This window comes from Salmo salar, chromosome ssa03, assembly GCF_905237065.1.
Source record: "Salmo salar chromosome ssa03, Ssal_v3.1, whole genome shotgun sequence".
In the NCBI taxonomy this organism is placed as follows: Eukaryota; Metazoa; Chordata; class Actinopteri; order Salmoniformes; family Salmonidae; genus Salmo; species Salmo salar.
Genome location: NC_059444.1, coordinates 12,243,115 through 12,265,358, shown reverse-complemented (window position 1 = coordinate 12,265,358; position 22,244 = coordinate 12,243,115). Strand labels below are relative to the sequence as shown.

General features: G+C 46.6%; 1 protein-coding gene across 1 annotated transcript; it reads left to right on the top strand.

The window, feature by feature from the left end:
• Positions 1-1,186: 1,186 nt before the first annotated feature.
• Positions 1,187-20,489, top strand: zbtb41 (zinc finger and BTB domain containing 41). The gene is made up of 11 exons (XM_014189792.2): positions 1,187-1,337; positions 1,818-3,087; positions 4,221-4,428; positions 5,358-5,427; positions 12,848-12,995; positions 14,229-14,358; positions 15,470-15,565; positions 15,791-15,897; positions 16,072-16,177; positions 16,884-16,972; positions 18,198-20,489. Exons 2-11 carry the CDS (start codon positions 1,848-1,850, stop codon positions 18,830-18,832), a joined length of 2,829 nt encoding a protein of 942 aa, XP_014045267.1. The 5' UTR covers positions 1,187-1,337; positions 1,818-1,847; the 3' UTR covers positions 18,833-20,489.
• Positions 20,490-22,244: the final 1,755 nt, after the last annotated feature.

Here is a 22,244-nt window from a genome sequence, read left to right as displayed (position 1 = left end):
CTAACACGAAAGGTTCACTTGTGATTTTAAATGGTCATCTTGATCGCTACATTATGTAATAACAGTAGACAGGGTTTGAATGTAAACATACCGTTGATAAATATTTGAGGAATTTGATGTGATCTATGGTTTAATTCATACTGTCTCCCTGGGCACATGTGCTAGTTAGAGCATGACAGCAGTTGGGAACATGGCTATTTAGCGTACAATCGCATGTTATTTATTACTTGGCATTTATGTTATTAAATGTGGCAACACATTGAAAATAACCTACGGATTAATTATCTTATATTTAGCTTTAACCAAGGCCAGTACAAATACAGTTCTAAATGTTCATTTCGTCGCTGATTCTATGAGACAGTGTGAATCATTTCTCATTTTTCCCCCTTTTCAGCTATAACATTACAATTGTATAGCTAGTAGGTTATGGGATTTCTGTAGATCGACGGAAGTGAACGAAGCTAGTGCAGTTAAGGTGATAATGGCTGGGGTAATTTTTCCACAATAGCATACCGTACATGGGGAGTTCCTTTGCATGATGCCAGTAAATCTCACAGAGGTATTGTTTTTACATGCCATACTTGTTGATGCTGATGAATTGATCAGTGTTGACGCTGACATTATGAAATTATGTTTATTATTATTATTACATTATGACGTTGTCTAATGTATGTAAATAACATGTCATAAATCAAATTTCAAGTAGGTCATTGAAACAATGGTGAATAAGAGCAGAACATTAAAGGAGTCTATACTGTTGAAGTCCAGTTTGAGGAACGGTTTGATTATTATCATGGGTTTCCAATCATTCATTTTCCTAATCAATATTTTTTTAACATTCTCCTCTATTAATTTTCAAGTGGTTTATGACTGTGAGACTGTTCACAATCCTTTCATCCTACATCTCTCTCGATAGGTTCCCTAGGTCGTATTTCACTACAATACCCACAATGCCACATAGAGTATAAAGTCGCATAGGCGAATCATGTGATACAGTTCAGCACATTCTTCACGTTAATCAAGGAACACAAAGCACACAAAGGCTGTTACCGTTTAAAACAGTTTACACGTACCTGCATAAATATGAGAGAAATATCAAAGGGTTTCTGTCGGCTTTTTGTGTGTCATTTCCCTCTGGTTACTGTTACACAATGGGCTCGAGGACAAAAGCTGAAACAGCCAATGAACGAGCGCGTTGTTTGTTTGCGACGTTTACCCAAGAATGTGAAGGTGGGGCGTTTTGCGATATTCAGGAAATTGTCATTTTTCTATTTTTCTCATAGTAGAGATGTACGAGTGTATTTCGTTTTTTTTCTTAGCGTGCTTACACTTCTAAGGTAGGTTTTGAAAATGAATTCACTTGCACGAATGCTTTCCCAAAGGGGCAGTAAGGGTCGTTTGTCAACGTTCTCCTCTTCGGGGGGGGCTGTTGTAGAGACCATAACATAGGGGTCCTTGAGGTGGATAGCGAATTTGAGACTGCAACATTGTAGCCAACTGCTGCTGCACATCAAAACTGAATTGAGTTGGCTGCATGCTACGTTGGTTCGAATTTGCGATATAACAACGTCGCCAGTAGTTGAGTTGTTGATACACCCATGACACTGCATACATTGGCTTTCACAAAACATTAGCCAAAATATCAAAGGCTGGCGATAACAGTAAATGCAATATCAAAATACATGTATAATCAGCTGCATCTATAAGCTACATCTGTCTTTACCTCTCACCTTGCCATACAGGCTGTGTAATAACATATGTACAACATAACTTTCTGCTGACATAGGCAGTTTCTTGAAATGATGTCTGTTTTTCAGAACTCTTTGAATGGTTCCCCATTTAACATAATGATGACGAGAAAACCCAACCAACCTCAACCCCCAAAGAGAAGAGGAAAGGTCAGTGCTAGTGTCAGTGGGCAAATTGACTCACTGGACAACAATACCATGACTGATTCAGAGACAGTTCCTCCATCACAAAAGAGGCACCTGACCATGATGCAGCATGGCGACAACCTCCTCAAGTTTCTAAATGAGGACCGAACGAAGCAGAGGTTCTGCGACGTCTCCGTCAGTGTGGGCGGGAAGCGCTACAGAGCCCACAAAGCCATGTTGGCGCACGGTAGCAGCTACTTCCACGCCGAGCTGACCAAAAACCCAACCGCCAATCACGTGATTCTCGACCACGTGGAGGATTCCGTGTTCCAACACTTACTGCACCTCCTTTACACGGCCGAGTGCGTCATCCCCGAGAGCGAGGTCCCTGCCCTGACTGAAGCGGCCGGCTTCCTGGACATGATGGATGTAGTGAAGCTCCTGGCAGGAGAGGGGGATGGCCGGCCAGCGCTTGCCCGAGTGGAGATTAAGTCCGTGGGGGAACCAAGCTCAGAGAAGACCTCTAAAGCTTCTGACCTTCCATCGGACTGTGTCGGGGTCCAAAGCCCAGTCCAGGCTGGTGCCCACCATTGTTCATTCTGCAGCCGCACGTTTTGCTACAAGAAGTCTCTGGAGAACCATTTAAACAGGAACCACAGTAGCAGCACCGAGGGAGACGCCAGAGAAAAGGAGGTCAATCAAGAGGTTACTACTACGGTAACCACGACCCGGAGGTCTGCCCGCAGGAGGAGAGTTCCCGCTAAATTGGAGAGAGGTGACGCAGACAGCGCCGGTGCAACGGAGGGGAAGCTACATCAAGACTCCGCTAGTAGAGACCTAAACACCACAGAGGAAGACGACGAGGAAGATGAAGAAGAACAAGAAGATGGGAGAAAACCAAAGCACATATCCGACACAGGAGATGCACTCACCCCAACCGAGGGTGAGGAGGCGGAAGAGGAGAGGGAGGAGGAGGAGATGGTGGAGGAACGTCAAAGTGCGTTAGTACGGGGAGCAAGAGAGAGCGGTGAGAGTTCAGAGGTGGAGACAACAGAACACCAGACAGTCAATGAGGTGGAGGTATATAGTCAGGCTGCCAATGGTTCTAACTATGGAACAGTGTACCCAGAGGGACTGGCTCCTGTCATCATCCAGAGCGTAAGCAAGAAGACGCTCAAGTGCCCCAAGTGTGACAAGACCTTTGACCGCACAGGTAGGTACTGTCCTTAAAGAGTTTATTTAAATGTATTGCACTGATTACATTGGATTTATGTAGGCAGTTGTTTCTGAGCTGATATTATACAACAACAGATGAATAACATACATGACAACAACAACATAATAATAATAATAATATAGTATGAAACAATAACCAACATTCAACATAATAATAAGATATTAAACAATAATAATATATTAAATAATTAATACATAACCAACCACAAGTGTTAGATTTTTTTTTAACTAGGCAAGTCAGTTAAGAACAAATTCTTATTTACAATGACACTTGGTTAACTGCCTTCTTCAGGGGCAGAACGACAGCTTGGGGATTCGATCCAGAAACCTTTCGGTTACTGGCCCAATGCTCTTACCACTAGGCTACCTGCTGCCCCCATAGTGGGCAGAACAAGCAAGGAGGTGGGCAGAGGAAAGCACGAGCTAGCGAGATCCTATTGGCGCGTTCTAGCATCATCTGCATATTTCCGTTAGAGAACGTCTACTTTGTGAAGTGCGCTTGTGCAATAACTCAATTCACACTTGCAGTCCTAAACGTCGTTATTTTTTTTACTTTTGCGAAGAGTAAAGTTTATAATCCTTAGTCCGGCAGGTAGCCTAGTGGTTAGAGCGTTGGGCCAGTAACTGAAAGGTTGCTAGATTAAATCCCCGAGCTGACATGGTAAAGATCTGTTGTTCTGCCCCTGAACAAGGCAGTTAACCCACTGTTTCTCGGCTGTAATGTAATCTTAACTGTTTTGCCAAGTTAAATAAAATAAAAAAAATTGTCCACTCTGTCTATAACCGATTCTAATTTTGGGAACAGAAAACTGTATTGAGATCAAATGTTTCATCGATGAGAAAATTTGCAGAATGTCGGCCAAACTCCATCTTGTTCCATCTTCTCTCACTGCCCGCCATTGGGCTTCCTCTCACTACCATATTTGTTAGTGAGTGGAAATGCCAAGCGGATGCTTCACATTTAAACATCCAGTGAAATATCTGTGTCATTGTTCTATCTGTGCTGGAGTTGTGCACCACTTATCTGTCTTTTGAGCCTAGCCATAACATGGACCGAATACTTTATTATAACTCATAATAATATGATGTTTTTCTCTGTATTTTCCATAGGGAAGTATGAGAGTCACACCAGGGTACACACAGGAGAGAAGCCCTTCCAGTGTGACGTGTGTCTGCAGTGTTACTCCACCAAGTCGAACCTCACTGTACACAAGAAGAAGCACGCCAGTGACGCCCCATTCCAGAAGAAGGACCACAAGTGCTCCTTCTGCAACAAGCTCCACGCCAGCAAAAAGACCCTCGCCAAACACGTCAGAAGGCGAGCCTTCGTTCCTGTCCCATCATCATTCTCTGTTCACCAGGGTTGGGGTCAGTTCCATTTCAATTCAGCCAATTCATGAAGTAAACAGAAATTCCAATTCCACATTTTTCTAATAGAGAAGCTTTGAGGAACATTTGAGTTGGAATAGGAATTACAGTTTACTTCCCGAATTGACTGAATTGAAATGGACTTGACCCCCAACCCTGATATTCACATTACACTCTTATACATATTATATATTTAGATTATTATAAATCCCTAACAATTGAGTTTTTAGTAAAATAATCACTCTAAATTCAAATGATTAAAATCATGTTCGTATGAATTAAAAACGATGAGGTTATTTATTTAGTGGTTGAATTGAAACCTTATTAACAGCCCTTCCAAACTACGGGCTGGTTTCCCAGATCCAGATTAAGCCTAGTCCTAGATTAACAATCAGTCAATGGAGATTCTCCATTGAAAGTGTGTTTTAGTCAATTACTAGGCTTAATCTGGCTCAAGGAAACCATTGCTAGATGAGTTTAAAGTTTGTTTGTAGTCTTTCAGGGTAAAGGGGTTTCTGGTTAATAGTAATCTGAGTTGATCATTATATGCCCTGATCTAGATGTTATTAGCAGTTCTATAATGGGGATTATTTCATTGCTCTTCAGGGATAAACAGTTTATTGAATTAAATGGATTACACTGTAGTCCACCAGTCGTGTCCTTTTCTCACCTAGTTCTATGTAGTGTACTTAAAGTTAAAATAATTTGCTTTACCACCTTGTGGACACGTGTCACAGCGCAGTTCAGTGTCAAAGGGATCCAGACAGGTCAATGTTGTACTGCGTGTTTATATGGAGGCCCTCTGCTCTCCAAGGAGTGAAAAGGAATGAATAATGAAGTCAAGTGTGTACTAACTATGTGTTACCACTGTGCTTTCAGGTTCCACCCGGACCACATTCAGGAGTTCCTGGCCATGAGGAGGAAGAAGAACGATGGATGGAAGTGTGATGTAAGATTTGACTTGTTTTATTTTATGAAACACAATCCAAAAAAAGAAAATGTTTCCTATAACGGACACAGTATAGAAAATGATGTAAGGAGTAAAATGCTAGCCCCAAGATTCAGACTACAATCATATTTTGAAGGGATCACTCACCTTGAGCCCTTATAATATGAATGTCTCTCGCTGATCAATATCAACACTTTGAGCCTAAGAAGTTTGGTTTTAACATTTAACAGACGCTCTTATCCAAATACACTTGCATACATTTTTCGTCCCCCCCCCCGTGGGAATCTAACCCACAACCCTGTCGTTGCAAGCGCTGTGCTCTATCAACTGAGCCACATGGTAGTTTCACAACCATTAGCTCATCAAGTTCAAGTGACGTCATTGCATAGCCATATGAAATGAGATGTCTTTTAGAAGTTGAGTCAAAATCAAATCATGTCAAATGTATTGGTCACATACACGGGTTTAGCAGATGTTATTGCGGGTGTAGCGAAATGCTTCTGCTTCTAGCTCCGACTATGCAGTAATATTTAACAAGTAATATCTTAACAGTTTTACAACATATACCCAAAAAACACGTAAATCTAAGTAAGTAATGGATTAAGAATATATACTGCTCAAAAAAATAAAGGGAACACTTAAACAACACAATGTAACTCCAAGTCAATCACACTTCTGTGAAATCAAACTGTCCACTTAGGAAGCAACACTGATTGACAATAAATTTCACATGCTGTTGTGCAAATGGAATAGACAACAGGTGGAAATTATAGGCAATTAGCAAGACACCCCCAATAAAGGAGTGGTTCTGCGGGTGGTAACCACAGACCACTTCTCAGTTCCTATGCTTCCTGGCTGATGTTTTGGTCGTAGGAGGGCAACAACCCAGCAGCAGGACCACTACCTCCGCCTTTGTGCAAGGACGAGCAGGAGGAGCCCTGCCAGAGCCCTGCAAAATGACCTCCAGCAGGCCACAAATGTGCAGGTGTCTGCTCAAACGGTCAGAAACAGACTCCATGAGGGTGGTATGAGGGCCCGACGTCCACAGGTGGGGGTTGTGCTTACAGCCCAACACCGTGCAGGCCGTTTGGCATTTGCCAGAGAACACCAAGATTGGAAAATTCGCCACTGGCGCCCTGTGCTCTTCACAGATGAAAGCAGGTTCACACTGAGCACGTGACAGACGTGACAGAGTCTGGAGACGCCGTGGAGAACGTTCTGCTGCCTGCAACATCCTCCAGCATGACCGGTTTGGCGGTGGGTCAGTCATGGTGTGGGGTGGCATTTCTTTGGGGGGCCGCACAGCCCTCCATGTGCTCGCCAAAGCTAGCACACCAGTCCAGGTCTGGGAGGAGATCCCTCAGGAGACCATCCGCCACCTCATCAGGAGCATGCCCAGGCGTTGTAGGGAGGTCATACAGGCACGTGGAGGCCACACACACTACTGAGACTCATTTTGACTTGTTTTAAGGACATTACATCAAAGTTGGATCAGCCTGTAGTGTGGTTTTCCACTTTAATTTTGAGTGTGACTCCAAATCCAGACCTCCATGGGTTGATAAATCGGATTTCCATTGATTATTTTTGTGTGATTTTGTTGTCAGCACATTCAACTATGTAAAGAAAAAAGTATTTAATAAGATTATTTCATTCATTCAGATCTAGGATGTGTTATTTATATATAATATATCAGAGTGTCACGTTTCCTTAAGGGCAGGGAGAAGGGGCAGAGTCAAGAGCAGGAGACTGAGGTCCAATAGTGCCGAAGTTTATTTCCACCGAAATTAAGGTGATCAAAAGTCACAGGGTGCGCACAACACCCAAACAGAAAAGGTTATCCAAAAATGATAACGCACGGGGCGCAGCCCGGCAATAAAAATATAGAATGCACCATGCTGAAAACACAAAACAGCGTACACAAAATCACTGCCCGTCGACATACAAATAATCCCGCACGAATACAGAACACCAAGGAACAAACTAAATACCCCCCCCACTAATGACAGACAAGAAACAGGTGCGGACCTAGACAGACAAAAACCAAAGAACACAGAAACATAGATCGGTGGCAGCTAGTAGACCGGCGACGACGACCGCCGAGCGCTGCCCGACCGAGGAGGGGCGCCATCTTCTGTGGATACTGTGACAGTACCCCTCCCCTGAAGCCGCGCGCCAACGCCGGCCTCGGGGACGACCCGGAGGGCGAGGCGCCGGCCAATCCGGACGGAGACGGTGGAACTCCTGCAGCATAGCAGGATCCAAAATGTCCCCCACCGGAACCCAGCACCTCTCCTCCGGGCCGTACCCCTCCCAGTCCAAGAGGTACTGCAGGCCCCCTACCCGACGTCGGGAGTCCAGGATGGCCCGGACTGTGTACGCCGGGGCCCCCCCCGATGTCCAGGGGGGGCGGAGGGACCTCCCGCACCTCAGCGGACCAGCTACCACCGGCCTGAGGAGAGAAACATGAAACGAGGGGTTAATACGGTAATATGAAGGAAGTTGTAACCTATAACACACCTCGTTTATTCTCCTCAGGACTTTGAATGGCCCCACAAATCGCAGACCCAGCTTCCGGCAGGGCAGACGGAGGGGCAGGTTCCGGGTCGAGAGCCAGACTCTGTCCCCCGGATTATACACGGGGGCCTCACTGCGGCGGCGGTCAGCGCTCTCCTTCTGTCGTTCTATCGCCCGCTTCAAACACTCCTGGACAGTACTCCAGGTCTCCTTAGAGCGCTGTACCCATTCCTCCACCACAGGGGCCTCCATCTGGCTCTGCTGCCATGGCACCAGGACCGGCTAATACCCTAATACAACCTGGAAAGGTGACAGGTTAGTAGAGGAGTGGCGCTGAGAGTTCTAGGCCATTTTGGCCCATGGCACGAACCTCGCCCAGTCCCCTGGCCGGTCCTGGCAATACGACCGCAGAAACCTGCCCACATCCCGGTTAATGCGTTCTACCTGCCCATTACTCTCGGGGTGAAAACCCGAGGTCAGGCTGACCGAGACCCCCAGCCTCTCCATAAACGACCTCCACACCCTGCAAGTGAACTGGGGACCACGATCAGATACGATGTCCTCGGGCACCCCGTAGTGCCGGAAGACATGGGTGAATAGGGCCTCCGCGGTCTGTAGGGCCGTAGGAAGACCGGGCAAAGGGAGCAGACGGCAGGACTTCGAGAACCGGTCCACAACGACCAGGATCACAGTGTTCCCCTGGGACGGCGGGAGATCCGTGAGGAAATCCACCGAGAGGTGAGACCAAGGTCGCTGTGGAATGGGGAGGGGCTGTAGTTTCCCTCGAGGCAGGTGCCTAGGAGCCTTGCACTGGGCGCACACCGAACAGGAAGAGACATAGTGTTTTACATCCTCAACCAAGGTGGGCCACCAGTACTTTCCCTTCAGGCCCCGCACTGTCCGTTCCACCCCAGGATGACCCGAGGAGGGTAGAGTGTGGGACCATCAGATCAGGCGATCGCGAACACCAAGCGGAACGAACTTCAGACCCGCGGGACATTGAGGTGGAGTAGGTTCTGACTGACCCGCCCGCTCGATGTCCGCATCCACCTCCCATTCCACCGGTGCCACCAGACAGGAAGCAGGGAGTATGGGAGTAGGATCGATGGTCCGCTCCTCGGTGTCATAGAAACGCGACAGTGCGTCGGCCTTCCGGTTCCAGGAACCCGGAATGTATGAGAGTGTAAATTGGAACCTCGTAAAGAACATGGCCCACCTGGCTTGACGAGGATTAAGTCTCCTCGCTGCCCAGATGTACTCCAGGTTACGGTGGTTGGTCCAGATGAGAAAAGGGTGACGTGCCCCCTCAAGCCAATGTCTCCACACCGTCAAAGCCTTGACCACGGCTAACAACTCCCTGTCCCCCACATCATAGTTGCGCTCCGCCGGGCTCAGCTTCTTGGAAAAGAATGTGCAGGGGTGGAGCTTCGGAGGAGCGCCCGAACGCTGCGACAGCACTGCTCCTACCCCAGCCTCGGACGCGTCCACCTCCACTATGAATGGCAAAGAGGGATCCGGATGCGCCAGCACCGGAGCGTCGGTAAACAGAACCTTCAGACGACGGAAGGCTCTGTCCGCCTCTGCCGACCACCGCAGTCGCACCGGACCCCCCTTCATCAGTGAGGTAATGGGAGCCGCCACCTGACCAAAACCCCGGATAAACCTCCGGTAATAATTGGCGAACCCCAAGAACCGCTGCACCTCCTTCACCGTGGTTGGGGTTGGCCAATTACGCACAGCCGTAACGCGGTCACATTCCATCACCACCCCTATGGTGGAAATGCGATATCCCAGAAAAGAGACCGCTCGTTTGTAGAACTCACATTTCTCAGCCTTGACGTATAGGTTATGCTCCAGCAGCCGCCCAAGCACTTTACGCACCAGAGCCACATGCGCGGTGCGTGTGGCGGAGTAGATCAAGATGTCATCGATGTACACCACCACACCCTGTCCGAGCATGTCTCTGAGAACCTCGTCCACAAAGGATTGGAAGACAGCGGGAGCATATTTTAACCCATACGGCATGACGAGGTACTCATAATGGCCAGATGTGGTACTAAATGCGGTTTTCCACTCGTCTCCATCTCGGATACGCACCAGGTTATACGCGCTCCTGAGATCTAGTTTGGTGAAGAAGCGCGCCCCGTGAAATGACTCCACTGCCGTAGCAATGAGAGGTAGCGGGTAACTGAAACCCACCGTGATAGAATTTAGACCTCTATAATCAATGCACGGGCGCAGACCCCCCTCGTTCTTCTTCACAAAAAAGAAGCTTGAGGAGACGGGTGACTTGGATGGCTGAATGTATCCCTGTCTCAAAGACTCAGTGACATATGTCTCCATAGCCACTGTCTCCTCCTGAGACAGAGGATACACGTGACTCCTAGGAAGGGCTGCGTCAGCCTGGAGGTTTATCGCACAATCCCCTCGTCGATGAGGGGGTAATTGAGTCGCCTTCGTTTTACTGAAGGCGATAGCCAAATCGGCATATTCAGAGGGAATGTGCACGGTGGAGACTTGGTCTGGACTTTCCACCGTGGTTGCACCGATGGAAACTCCTATACACCTACCTGAGCACTCCCTCGACCACCCCTTAAGAGCCCTCTGCCTCCACGAAATCTGAGGGTTGTGAGTGGCTAGCCAGGGGATTCCCAGTACCACCGGAAACGCCGGGGAGTCAATGAGAAATAGGCTGATACGTTCCACATGACCCCCCCACGTCGCCATAACCAGTGGCACAGTAACCTCCCCCACTTGGCCGGACCCTAGCGATCGACTATCTAGGGCGTGCACAGGGAAGGGGTGGTCCAGCTGAACCAGGGGAATCCCTAACTTATTAGCGACCCCACGGTCCATAAAACTCCCAGCTGCACCTGAATCTACTAGTGCCTTATACTGGAAGTGAGGGGAAAAATCGGGAAAACAGACTGAGGTGTACATGTGGTCGACAGGGGGCTCTGGGTGTGGCTGGTGCTGACTCACCTGGGGGGTCGATGTAGTGCTCGGCCTGCCATCTGAACTCCCGGGTGGACCCCTCCAGCACCGGTCCGCAGTGTGTCCTCTGCACCCACAGTGGGTGCAGGAGAGGCCCCCCCCTCCGGTCCTCCTTGAAGCAACTCCTCCCATCTCCATGGGCGTTGGAGCAGGAGGGCTGGGAGGTGGAACGAACAAGCCCCGACTGGAACGTCCCCGGGTAGCCAGCAGGTTGTCCAATCTGATGGACAAATCCACCAGTTGGTCTAGGGTGATGGTGTTGTCCCTACAAGCCAGCTCCCGGCGGACATCCTCTCGGAGACTGCATCGATAATGATCTATCAGGGCCCCGCTCATTCCACCCCGATCCAGCGGCGAGAGCCCGGAACTCCAGGGCGAAGTCCTGAGCGCTCCTCGTCTCCTGTCTCAAATGAAATAACCGCTCACCCGCTGCCTTGCCCTCCGGGGGATGATCGAATACCGCCCGGAAGCGTACTCCGGGTAGTCACCCCGAGCCGAGTCTGGGCCATCCCAGACCGCGTTGGCCCATTCCCGGGCTCTACCCATAAGACAAGAGACGAGGACGCTCACTTTCTCTTCGTCGGAGGGAGAGGGGCGGACGGTCGCCAGGTAAAGCTCTATCTGGAGCAAGAACCCCTTACACCCTGCGGCCGTCCCATCAAATTCACTCGGAGGCGTAATCCGGATTCCGCTTGCGCCCGCTTCAGTGGGTGTCGGTAGTGGCGCCGGCTGCGGAACCGGAGCTGGTCTGGTGGGGGAAGCACCTCTCTCCCAGCTCTCCAATCGGGCTAGCACCTGGTCCATCGCCGAGCCCAGACTGTGAAGGAGGCTGGCGTGTTGTGACACCTGCTCCGCTACTGACGGCGCTTCTGCTCCTGCTGACTCCATCGTTCTGGTGCGGGATTCTGTCATGTTTCCTTAAGGGCAGGGAGAAGGGGCAGAGTCAAGAGCAGCAGATTGAGGTCCAATAGTGCCGAAGTTTATTTCCACCGAAACAAAGGTGATCAAAAGGCACAGGGTGCGCACAACACCCAAACGGAAAAGGTTATCCAAAAATCATAACGCACGGGGCGCAGCCCGGCAATAAAAATATAGAATGCACCACGCTGAAAACACAAAACAGCGTACACAAAATCACTGCCCGTCGACATACAAATAATCCCACACGAATACAGAACACCAAGGAACAAACTAAATACCCCCCCACTAATGACAGACAAGAAACAGGTGCGGACCTAGACAGACAAAAACCAAAGAACACAGAAACATAGATCGGTGGCAGCTAGTAGACCAGCGACGACGAGCGCCGCCCGACCGAGGAGGGGCGCCATCTTCTGTGGATACTGTGACACAGAGTGGCATTGGACTAAGATACAGTGGCATAGTATAGAATACAGTATATACATATGAGATGGGTGATGCAATATTTACGCACAAGGACCACTGTATAATATATACCTACAGATGCAATGCAGGAAATTGAAACCTGTAGTGTATTTGAGGTTTAAAAGGGTTTCTGGTGTCTGTAATTTCCACATAGAAATGTCAGACTTATTTTTCCCTTAGTATAGCATAATGTATCAACCCCTACAAAAATGTGTGTCCATGAATTATAATCCACATAATAATTCACATTTCCTGTTGCTGCAGGATTACTTTCCTTCTGTAGCGAACTGGCTCAAATTAAGATCCTACATCTGTACACATCACATAATACATAGTCCACAGAATGATACACATAGTCCACAGAATGATACACATTGTCCACAGAATGACACATTTTCACATTCACTGCAAGTAGTCAGTGTATTCTGCAAGTACAGTCGGTGTATTCTGCAAGTACAGTCAGTGTATTCTGCAAGTACAGTCAGTGTATTCTGGAATCATCTTCACTCTGCTCTTCCTGGTTCAGATCTGCCACAAGTCTTTCACACGTAGACCCCATCTGGAGGAGCACATGATTTTACACACGCAAGACCGACCCTTCAAATGTGCCTTCTGCGACGACTACTTCAAGTCCAGGTTTGCCCGCTTGAAGCATCAAGAAAAGTACCATTTAGGTAATGAATGGGAAATGTAATTGAATTGCTTCATCCAACCTATTTAGATAATAGATAAATGTATTGTACCTCTTGACTTTAGGCGTACAGATATAATGCATTATGATGGATCATAATGCTTTATTAGCCTTGAAAAAAGTATGAATGAACTGCTTATAATTTGTTAGTAAAGTGATGAATCGGTTATTATCTGTCATTTTGAGCCAGTTGAAAGGCGTAACATATTATAAGTTCATGTATAAAGCATTATCATGGTTATAACAAGTAATAATACGTTTAAGCTATATGCCCTAAGTGTTACTGTTGAATCCCCTTGGATTGATGAGGAATTGAAAAATTGTATGGTTGAGAGGGATGAGGCAAAAGGTATGGCATACGTACTGCAAATTGAGAAATCATGTGACTAAACTGAATAAAAAGAAGAAGAAACTATACTATGAAACAAAAATAAATGATATAAAGAATGATAGTTAAAAGCTTTGGAGCACCTTAAATTACATTTTAGGCGACATTTCTTCTTAACAGCACAATCAACAAGGCAGGTTCCACAGGCCCTAGTTTTGCCACATCTGGACTACTACTGTTCAGTCGTGTGGTTAGGTGCCACAATGAGAAACATAGGACAATTTCAATTGGCTCCGAACAGGGCAGCACAGAATAGACTAGTACTACGTAGAGCTATGAATACATGGAACTCCATTCCACATCAAGTAACTGATGCAAGCAGTAGAATCAGATTTTAAAAAACAGATAAAAATACACCTTATGGAACAGCGGAGGCTGTGAAGAGACACAGACATAGGCACTGACACCTGCATACACACACAATAACATACACACTATACACACACGTACACATGGATTTTGTGTTGTAGATATGTGGTAGTAGAGTACAGGCCTGAGGGCACACACTTAATATGTTGTGAAATCTGTTGTGAATGTATTGTAATGTTTTTTCAATTGTATAAACTGCCTTAATGTTGCTGCACCCAGAGAAGAGAAGCTGCTCGATTGGCAGGAACTATTGGGGATCCAAAATAAATACAAATACCACGTTCGGGTTTATTGTCCTCAAAAACATTGGGAGTCAAGGAAAAGCTTGTATAATCATTGAAGAGAATGCTATCAAGTTTGTAGAAGCGTAGCTTTAATCAATGATCAGATGTTGCTGTTGGATTGAAAAGTAAGGCTGTGACACAAGGATATTGAATTGACCTTTGACTCTGTCCACAGGTCCGTTCCCATGTGACATCTGTGGCCGCCAGTTCAACGACACGGGTAACAGGAAGAGGCACATTGAATGTACACACGGGGGCAAGAGAAAATGGACCTGCTTAATCTGTGGGAAGTCAGTGAGGGAGAGGTAGGATTGTCACAACTACAATAAACAGGTTGATGTTATTTTTTTTGTGTTGTGGGAAAATTATAAATAAAAATACTAAAATAAACAGCAGTGCTTAGAATACTGCACATGTAAGTGTGATTACATTGAACTTCTATGTTTTTTAACACAACAACTACTAATGTTATAACTTTTAACAAAACTTTTAACCAACTTCTTTTTAACAATTATTTTTGGTGGTGGTTGTAATGAATACTCAGGGAGAAAAAGGTGTAGATTCACACGCAGAGCGCAGCAAATGTTTATTAAGACTTCGCAGAAGGCCGTGGTCACAGGCAGGCAAAGGTCAAACACAGGCAGGCAAAGGTCAAACACAGGCAGGCAGTCAAAAACAAACAATACCTCACAATGATATAAAGAGAAAGAACTGAACTAAATATGGAGCTGATGAGACCAGGTGAGAAATGAACACAGGTTGAAATCAATGAACAAAAATGAAAGACAGGGCTACGTTCCAGAACACAAGAAACAGGGCTATGTTCCAGAACACAAAGAAACAGGGCTACGTTCCAGAACACAAAGAAACAGGGCTACGTTCCAGAACACAAAGAAACAGGGCTACGTTCCAGAACACAAAGAAACAGGGCTACGTTCCAGAACACAAAGAAACAGGGCTACGTTCCAGAACACAAAGAAACAGGGCTACGTTCCAGAACACAAAGAAACAGGGCTACGTTCCAGAACACAAAGAAACAGGGCTACGTTCCAGAACACAAAGAAACAGGGCTACGTTCCAGAACACAAAGAAACAGGGCTACGTTCCAGAACACAAAGAAACAGGGCTACGTTCCAGAACACAAAGAAACAGGGCTACGTTCCAGAACACAAAGAAACAGGGCTACGTTCCAGAACACAAAGAAACAGGGCTACGTTCCAGAACACAAAGAAACAGGGCTACGTTCAAGAACACAGAAAAATAACTCAAGGTTGACTAAGAAAAGAAAAGCAGAACCTTACAGTGGTATTGTGTCTATCTCTCACTGCTCACATGGTAACAGTCTCAACTTTAGTGACTGGTCTACTATCAATCTAACTCCATTGATTGTAATGTGGTTGTTTTTTATGTCCGTAGGACAACGTTGAGAGAACATTTGCGGATTCACAGCGGAGAGAAACCTCACCTCTGCAGTATCTGTGGACAGAGTTTCCGCCACGGCAGCTCTTATAGGTCAATATGCTTGGGCAGTTCATGACGTACCTAGTTCTTATTGGCTATCACCTGTGGGTGGATTCCCATGTTCAGGAGGTTTCTATTGGGGAGTTTTTGTCTTCTCCAGAGAAAATAATTGTATCATAATTTTGTCATTTAATACAAAATAAATAAAATGTTTGCCTGTTTTAATTGAATATTAACATTTGTTAAAAACTTGAATCCCCAACTTTATTCTGATAGGCTTCATCTTCGAGTCCACCACGACGACAAGCGCTACGAGTGTGACGAATGCGGAAAGACGTTCATACGCCACGACCATCTGACCAAACACCAGAAAATACACTCGGGTACAGTATACACACCTTCCGTGTTATGTTCCGTAGCCATGCAAAAGAGAGTAAAATGTTCCCCTGGGTTATTTCTTCATATATGGTCCTGGACCTGTTTGGATGTTTTTATGCTGCACATGAATTGTCTTACGGGGATAATAATTGAATTGAATCTCCCTTGGTTGTTATCAGGGGAGAAAGCCCACCAGTGTGAGGAGTGTGGGAAGTGTTTCAGGCGCCATGATCACCTGACCGTCCATTACAAAAGTGTCCACCTGGGAGAGAAGGTGTGGCAGAAGTAAGTGGTCCTGATGGTGGAAGGAGATGGAGGGAATGGGCGCGTTCCAGGCTGACTACATTGCAGGTGCATGTCAGATCTCACAATGACTGAGTAGGTGTTAACATATCAGCTAACTACATCATATAATATAGCAATCTGATGACGTGGCATATAACCATTGGTTGATGAAACGTAACATCTGCAATGTAGTCATGCTGGAACGTGACCAATATGTTCTAGATTTAAAGTGTCAGGCTGGACTTAGACGCACCAAGGCGCCAAAGGGATTTTGAATAAAAAAAAAAATAATAATAATTATGAAGAAAATAGGCAGAATAAACAGCATTGGACAAACAACAATTGCATAGTCAGCACACGTCAAACACATTTTCACATGATATTCAATAAAACAAAGTAAATTCACAGTACATGCACAGAAAACAACTTCACTTCCATATCTGGACAGTCAAATACATACAGTCACATAGTTTTTGGTATAAATGTGACTACCCTATGAGAACAAGATGTTGAAGAGACGTTGAAAATGTATTTTCTTGCACTCACTGTCACTGGTATAATTACAATTAATTTATTGATACTACATTTTATCAACCCAACAACCCAGATGGAACAATGTTTTACTGTTGAAGAGAATCTTCTATGGTGTCTAGTTGACTATTTGTGAAAAGACTAAGCATTGGGAAAATATGTGTGGATTCTATAGGTATAAAACAGCTGTGCATCAGTGTGAGGTCTGTAAGAAGGAGTTCAAAGGGAAGTCCAGTCTGGAGATGCACTTCAGAACACACTCAGGTAAGATGACAATACAAGCTGTGAATGTCTGTTTGCCTGGCAGCATAACTTTCTTTTCACATCAACCCTTTATTGACATATTAACACAGAACAAATGTATTTGGTGGACGTAGATGTCCAATAAATAGATGATAGGTGTGGCAGGCAACATACCGACCTGCTTTCATTTCCTAGACCAGCAGCCATCACACTATACACACGCTTCAATGAATGTCTGCTTTTCATCTGTTTTTTAAAAACTATTTTACAGACAAAGGGCCACAACAAAACCTTTACCTTTATCTCCTCTACCTCTACCCTCCCCTCTACCTCCCCTCTACCTCCCATCTATCTCCTCTACCTCCACCAAAAAACCTTTACCTTTATCTCCTCTACCTCCACCCTCCCCTCTACCTCCCCTGTACCTTTCCTCTACCTCCACCCTCCCCTCTACCTCCCCTGTACCTCTCCTCTACCTCTACCTCCCCTGTACCTCTCCTCTACCTCCACCCTCCCCTCTACCTCCCCTGTACCTCTCCTCTACCTCCACCCTCCCCTCTACCTCCCCTCTACCTCTCCTCTACCTCCACCCTCCCCTCTACCTCCCCTGTACCTTTCCTCTACCTCCACCCTCTCCCTCCCCTCTACCTCCACCCTCCCCTCTACCTCCCCTCTACCTCTACCTCCACCCTCCCCTCTACCTCCCCTCTATCTCCTCTACCTCCACCCTCCCCTCTACCTCCCCTCTATCTCCTCTACCCTCCCCTCTACCTCCCCTCTATCTCCTCTACCTCCACCTTCTCCTCTACCTCCCCTCTATCTCCTCTACCTCCACCCTCCCCTCTACCTCCCCTCTATCTCCTCTACCTCCACCCTCCCCTCTACCTCCCCTCTATCTCCTCTACCCTCCCCTCTACCTCCCCTCTATCTCCTCTACCTCCACCCTCTCCTCTACCTCCCCTCTACCTCTCCTCTACGTCCCCCATCCCTCTACCTCCTCCATCCCCTCTACCTCTCCTCTACCTCCCCCATCCCTCTACCTCCCCATCCCTCTACCTCCTCATCCCTCTACCTCCCCTCTACCTCTCCTCTACCTCCCCCATCCCTCTACCTCCCCATCCCCATCCCTCTACCTCCCCATCCCTCTATCTCCCCTCTACCTCTCCTCTACCTCTCCCCTCCCCTTTTTATCCTCTATCTGTAATACTATGTTTGCCCAACTAACTTCCGTCATGTCTTTTGCAAGGTGAAAAACCTTACCGATGCCCCGTGTGCCAACAGACGTTCCGCATTAAGAAGACCCTCACCAAGCACATGGTGATCCACTCGGACGCCCGCCCCTTTAACTGCCCGCACTGCAGCGCCACCTTTAAGAGGAAAGACAAGCTGAAGTACCATATGGACCATGTACACGGTGCTAAGTCCACTGAGCAGCAGCACCACCAGCAGCCTCCGGTGGTGCTGACAGAGGACAAGATGGTGACCCTGCCTTATAATACCCACGGCCCCTCCAAAGTGTACCGGGCTGAACCCAAGACCGTTCTCCAGAATGTCCCCTCCGACGTATGTGTGCCTGTCACGCTGGTGCCCGTCCAGATGCCCAGGGTGGTCTCGGGGGTACAGGGTGACCTGGGGGGACATGTAACCTGCCCGCCCCAAGGTCAGGGGCAGCAGCAGACAGCTGGGGGGTACCAGACTGCCACGGAGCTGGCGTTCCTGGAGAAGTACACGCTTACCCCCCAGCCGGCCAACATTGTTCACCCGGTGCAGCCTGACCAGATGTTGGACCCCAGGGATCAGTCATACCTGGGTACCCTGCTGGGCCTGGACTCTGCCACCCCCGTCCAGAACATCTCCAACTCGGACCATGTCGCCCATTGATAATGCCTCTCTATACTTCCCGTTTGGCAACATTTTATTTAAAGGGTACCTACATAAGGACATTATAACACATTTATAATCCATACAGTACACATTTATAACCCATACGAAACTGTATAAGCCCATAGAGGTAACGTTTATTTGAAGGGTGTGGTTGTTAACGTAAGCATTCACAAAATGCTCATGCACTGCTTATGCATGGCTTATGTATAGTTTATGAATGGGTTATGAATCTGTTATGAATGGGTTATGTATGGGTTATGAAGTATTTATGTAGCTAGCCTTAAAATAAAATGTGATCGTCCTGCTCTTTTAACCTCTGCAGCTTATTTAGGGGAGAACGCTCTGGTAGAAACAGATGGTGTCGAACAGATCTCGTTGTCAGCCGTGTGGAACAGGGAATCTCATCAGCTCCATTTGTGATATTTATATCTGCGATCGTCCAAACGTTGCACCACCTTGATTGAGCCCCAACTCTTTCATCATATTGGGTTCAAAGAGCACTTTTTAAAGTTTCTCTTGTCACACAAAAGCCTCAGATCTCTGTCATTCCATAAATTAGTGTGAGTGAGTGAGTGATGTATATTGTGACAGGAGCCTGATTGATTACAAAAGGTAATTCCAGAACAGGGTGTCTCATTTTTAAAAAGCTGGCTGTAAGTCTGAATCTTACAGGTGTAATCTGGCTATTTATTCACAATTTAAATTGAATTAAAGTATTATAGAACGCATTTACCCCATGCAAATCAAGTTCCATAATATTCCACATGTTCCTTACCAGTTACCACAGAATTTTAGAGTAACAATCAATCATGGTGTTGTCAGCCTGTTGCTCCGGGGTGAAGTTTCCCCTGTACAGATCTAGGATCAGATTCCCCTCCCCCAATAGTAACCATAACCAATTACACCATCAGTAGGGGAAATGCAAAACTGATCCAAGATCAGCGTCTAGGGGTGACGTCCCTACACCCAGCGGGCTCCTCAAAACTAGAAAGGTCTGTTTAATCAGTGTATCATGAGGTCAACCACGTCTGAATCAATCTTAAAAGTATTCTGTATATTATGTATATCATGTTGTTTCTTTCACAATGGACAGGAGGGAACAGCCTGGGTAGTATGTATAAAACACCCTGATCTAGGATCAGACCACCCCCCCGTCCATGTAATCTTATTCATTATGATCTAAAAGGCAAAACTGATCCTAAATCAGCACTTCTACTCTGAGACGCTTGATACTTATGATAGGTTTCTGTCCTTATGGGGATGTACTATATGTTGCCTTATAGGGGATCACCATGTTTATTAATGTGCATTATAATCCGGTTGGTTCGAGCCCTGTTTGCTGATTGGCTGAAAGCCGTGGTATATCACAAGTATGACAAAATATTTATTTTTACTGGTCTAATTATGTTTGTTACCAGTTTATAATAGCAATAAGGCACCTCAGGGATATGTGGTATATGGCCAATATACCACGGCTAAGGGCTGTATCCAGGCACTCCACGTTGTGTTGCGCATAAGAACAGCCCTTAGCCGTGGTATATTGGCCATATACCACACCCCCTCAAGCCTTATTGCTTAAATAAACTTGACTTCTCTCTGTCTGTCCAATACAACCTCTAAATAAACTCGACTTCTCTCTGCCTTTACAATACAACCTCTAAATCAAATCAAAGTTTATTTGTCACGTGCGCCGAATACAACAGGTGTAGACCTTACAGTGAAATGCTTACTTACAGGCTCTAACCAATAGTGCAAAAAAGGTATTAGGTGAACAATAGGTAGGTAAAGAAATAAAACAACAGTAAAAAGACAGGCTATATACAGTAGCGAGGCTATAAAAGTAGAGAGGCTACATACAGACACCGGTTAGTCAGGCTGATTGAGGTAGTATGTACATGTAGATATGGTTAAAGTGAGGTAATATGTACATATAGATATTGTTAAAGTGACTATACACAATGCAAATAGTCCGGGTAGCCATTTGATTGCCTGTTCAGGAGTCTTATGTCTTGGGGGTAAAAACTGTTGAGAAGCCTTTTTGTCCTAGACTTGGCACTCCGGTACCGCTTGCCATGTGGTTATAGAGATAACAGTCTATGACTGGGGTGGCTGGGGTCTTTGATAATTTTTAGGGCCTTCCTCTGACACCGCCTGGTGTAGAGGTCCTGGATGGTAGGCAGCTTAGCCCCAGTGATGTACTGGGCCGTACACACTACTCTCTGTAGTGCCTTGCGGTCAGAGGCCGAGCAATTGCCGTACCAGGCAGTGATGCAACCAGTCAGGATGCTCTCGATGTTGCAGCTGTAGAACCTTTTGAGGATCTCAGGACCCATGCCAAACCTTTTTAGTTTCCTGAGGTGGGATAGGCTTTGTCGTGCCCTCTTCACAACTGTCTTGGTGTGTTTGGACCATTCTAGTTTGTTGTTGATGTGGACACCAAGGAACTTGAAGCTCTCAACCTGCTCCACTACAGCCCCGTCGATGAGAATGGGGGCGTGCTCGGTCCTCCTTTTCTTGTAGTCCACAATCATCTCCTTAGTCTTGGTTACGTTGAGGGATAGGTTGTTATTCTGGCACCACCCAGCCAGGTCTCTGACCTCCTCCCTATAGGCTGTCTCGTCGTTGTTGGTGATCAGGCCTACCACTGTTGTGTCATCTGCAAACTTAATGATGGTGTTGGAGTCGTGCCTGGTCATGCAGTCGTGGGTGAACAGGGAGTACAGGAGGGGACTGAGCACGCACCCCTGCGGAGCTCCAGTGTTAAGGATCAGCGTGGCAGATGTGCTGCTACCTACCCTCACCACCTGGGGGCGGCCCGTCAGGAAGTCCAGGATCCAGTTGCAGAGGGAGAGGGAGGTGTTTAGTCCCAGGATCCTTAGCTTAGTGATGAGCTTTGAGGGTACTATGGTATTGAACGCTCAGCTGTAGTCAATGAATAGCATTCTAACATAAGTGTTCCTTTTGTCCAGGTGGGAAAGGGCAGTGTGGAGTGCAATAAAGATTGCATCATCTGTGAATCTGTTTGGGCGGTATGCAAATTGGAGTGGGTTTAGGGTTTCTGGGATAATGGTGTTGATGTGAGCCATTAGCAACCTTTCAAAGCACTTCATGGCTACGGACGTGAGTGCTACGGGTCTGTAGTCATTTAGGCAGGTTGCCTTTGTGTTCTTGGGCACAGGGACTATGGTGGCCTGCTTGAAACATGTTGGTATTACAGACTCAATCAGGAACATGTTGAAAATGTCAGTGAAGACACCTGCCAGTTGGTCAGCACATACCCAACTTAAACTCAACTTCTGTCTGTCTGTCCAATACAACCTCGAAATCAACTCGACTTCTCTCTGTCTGTCCAATACAACCTCTAAATAAACTCGACTTCTCTCTCTCTGTCCAATACAACCTCTAAATA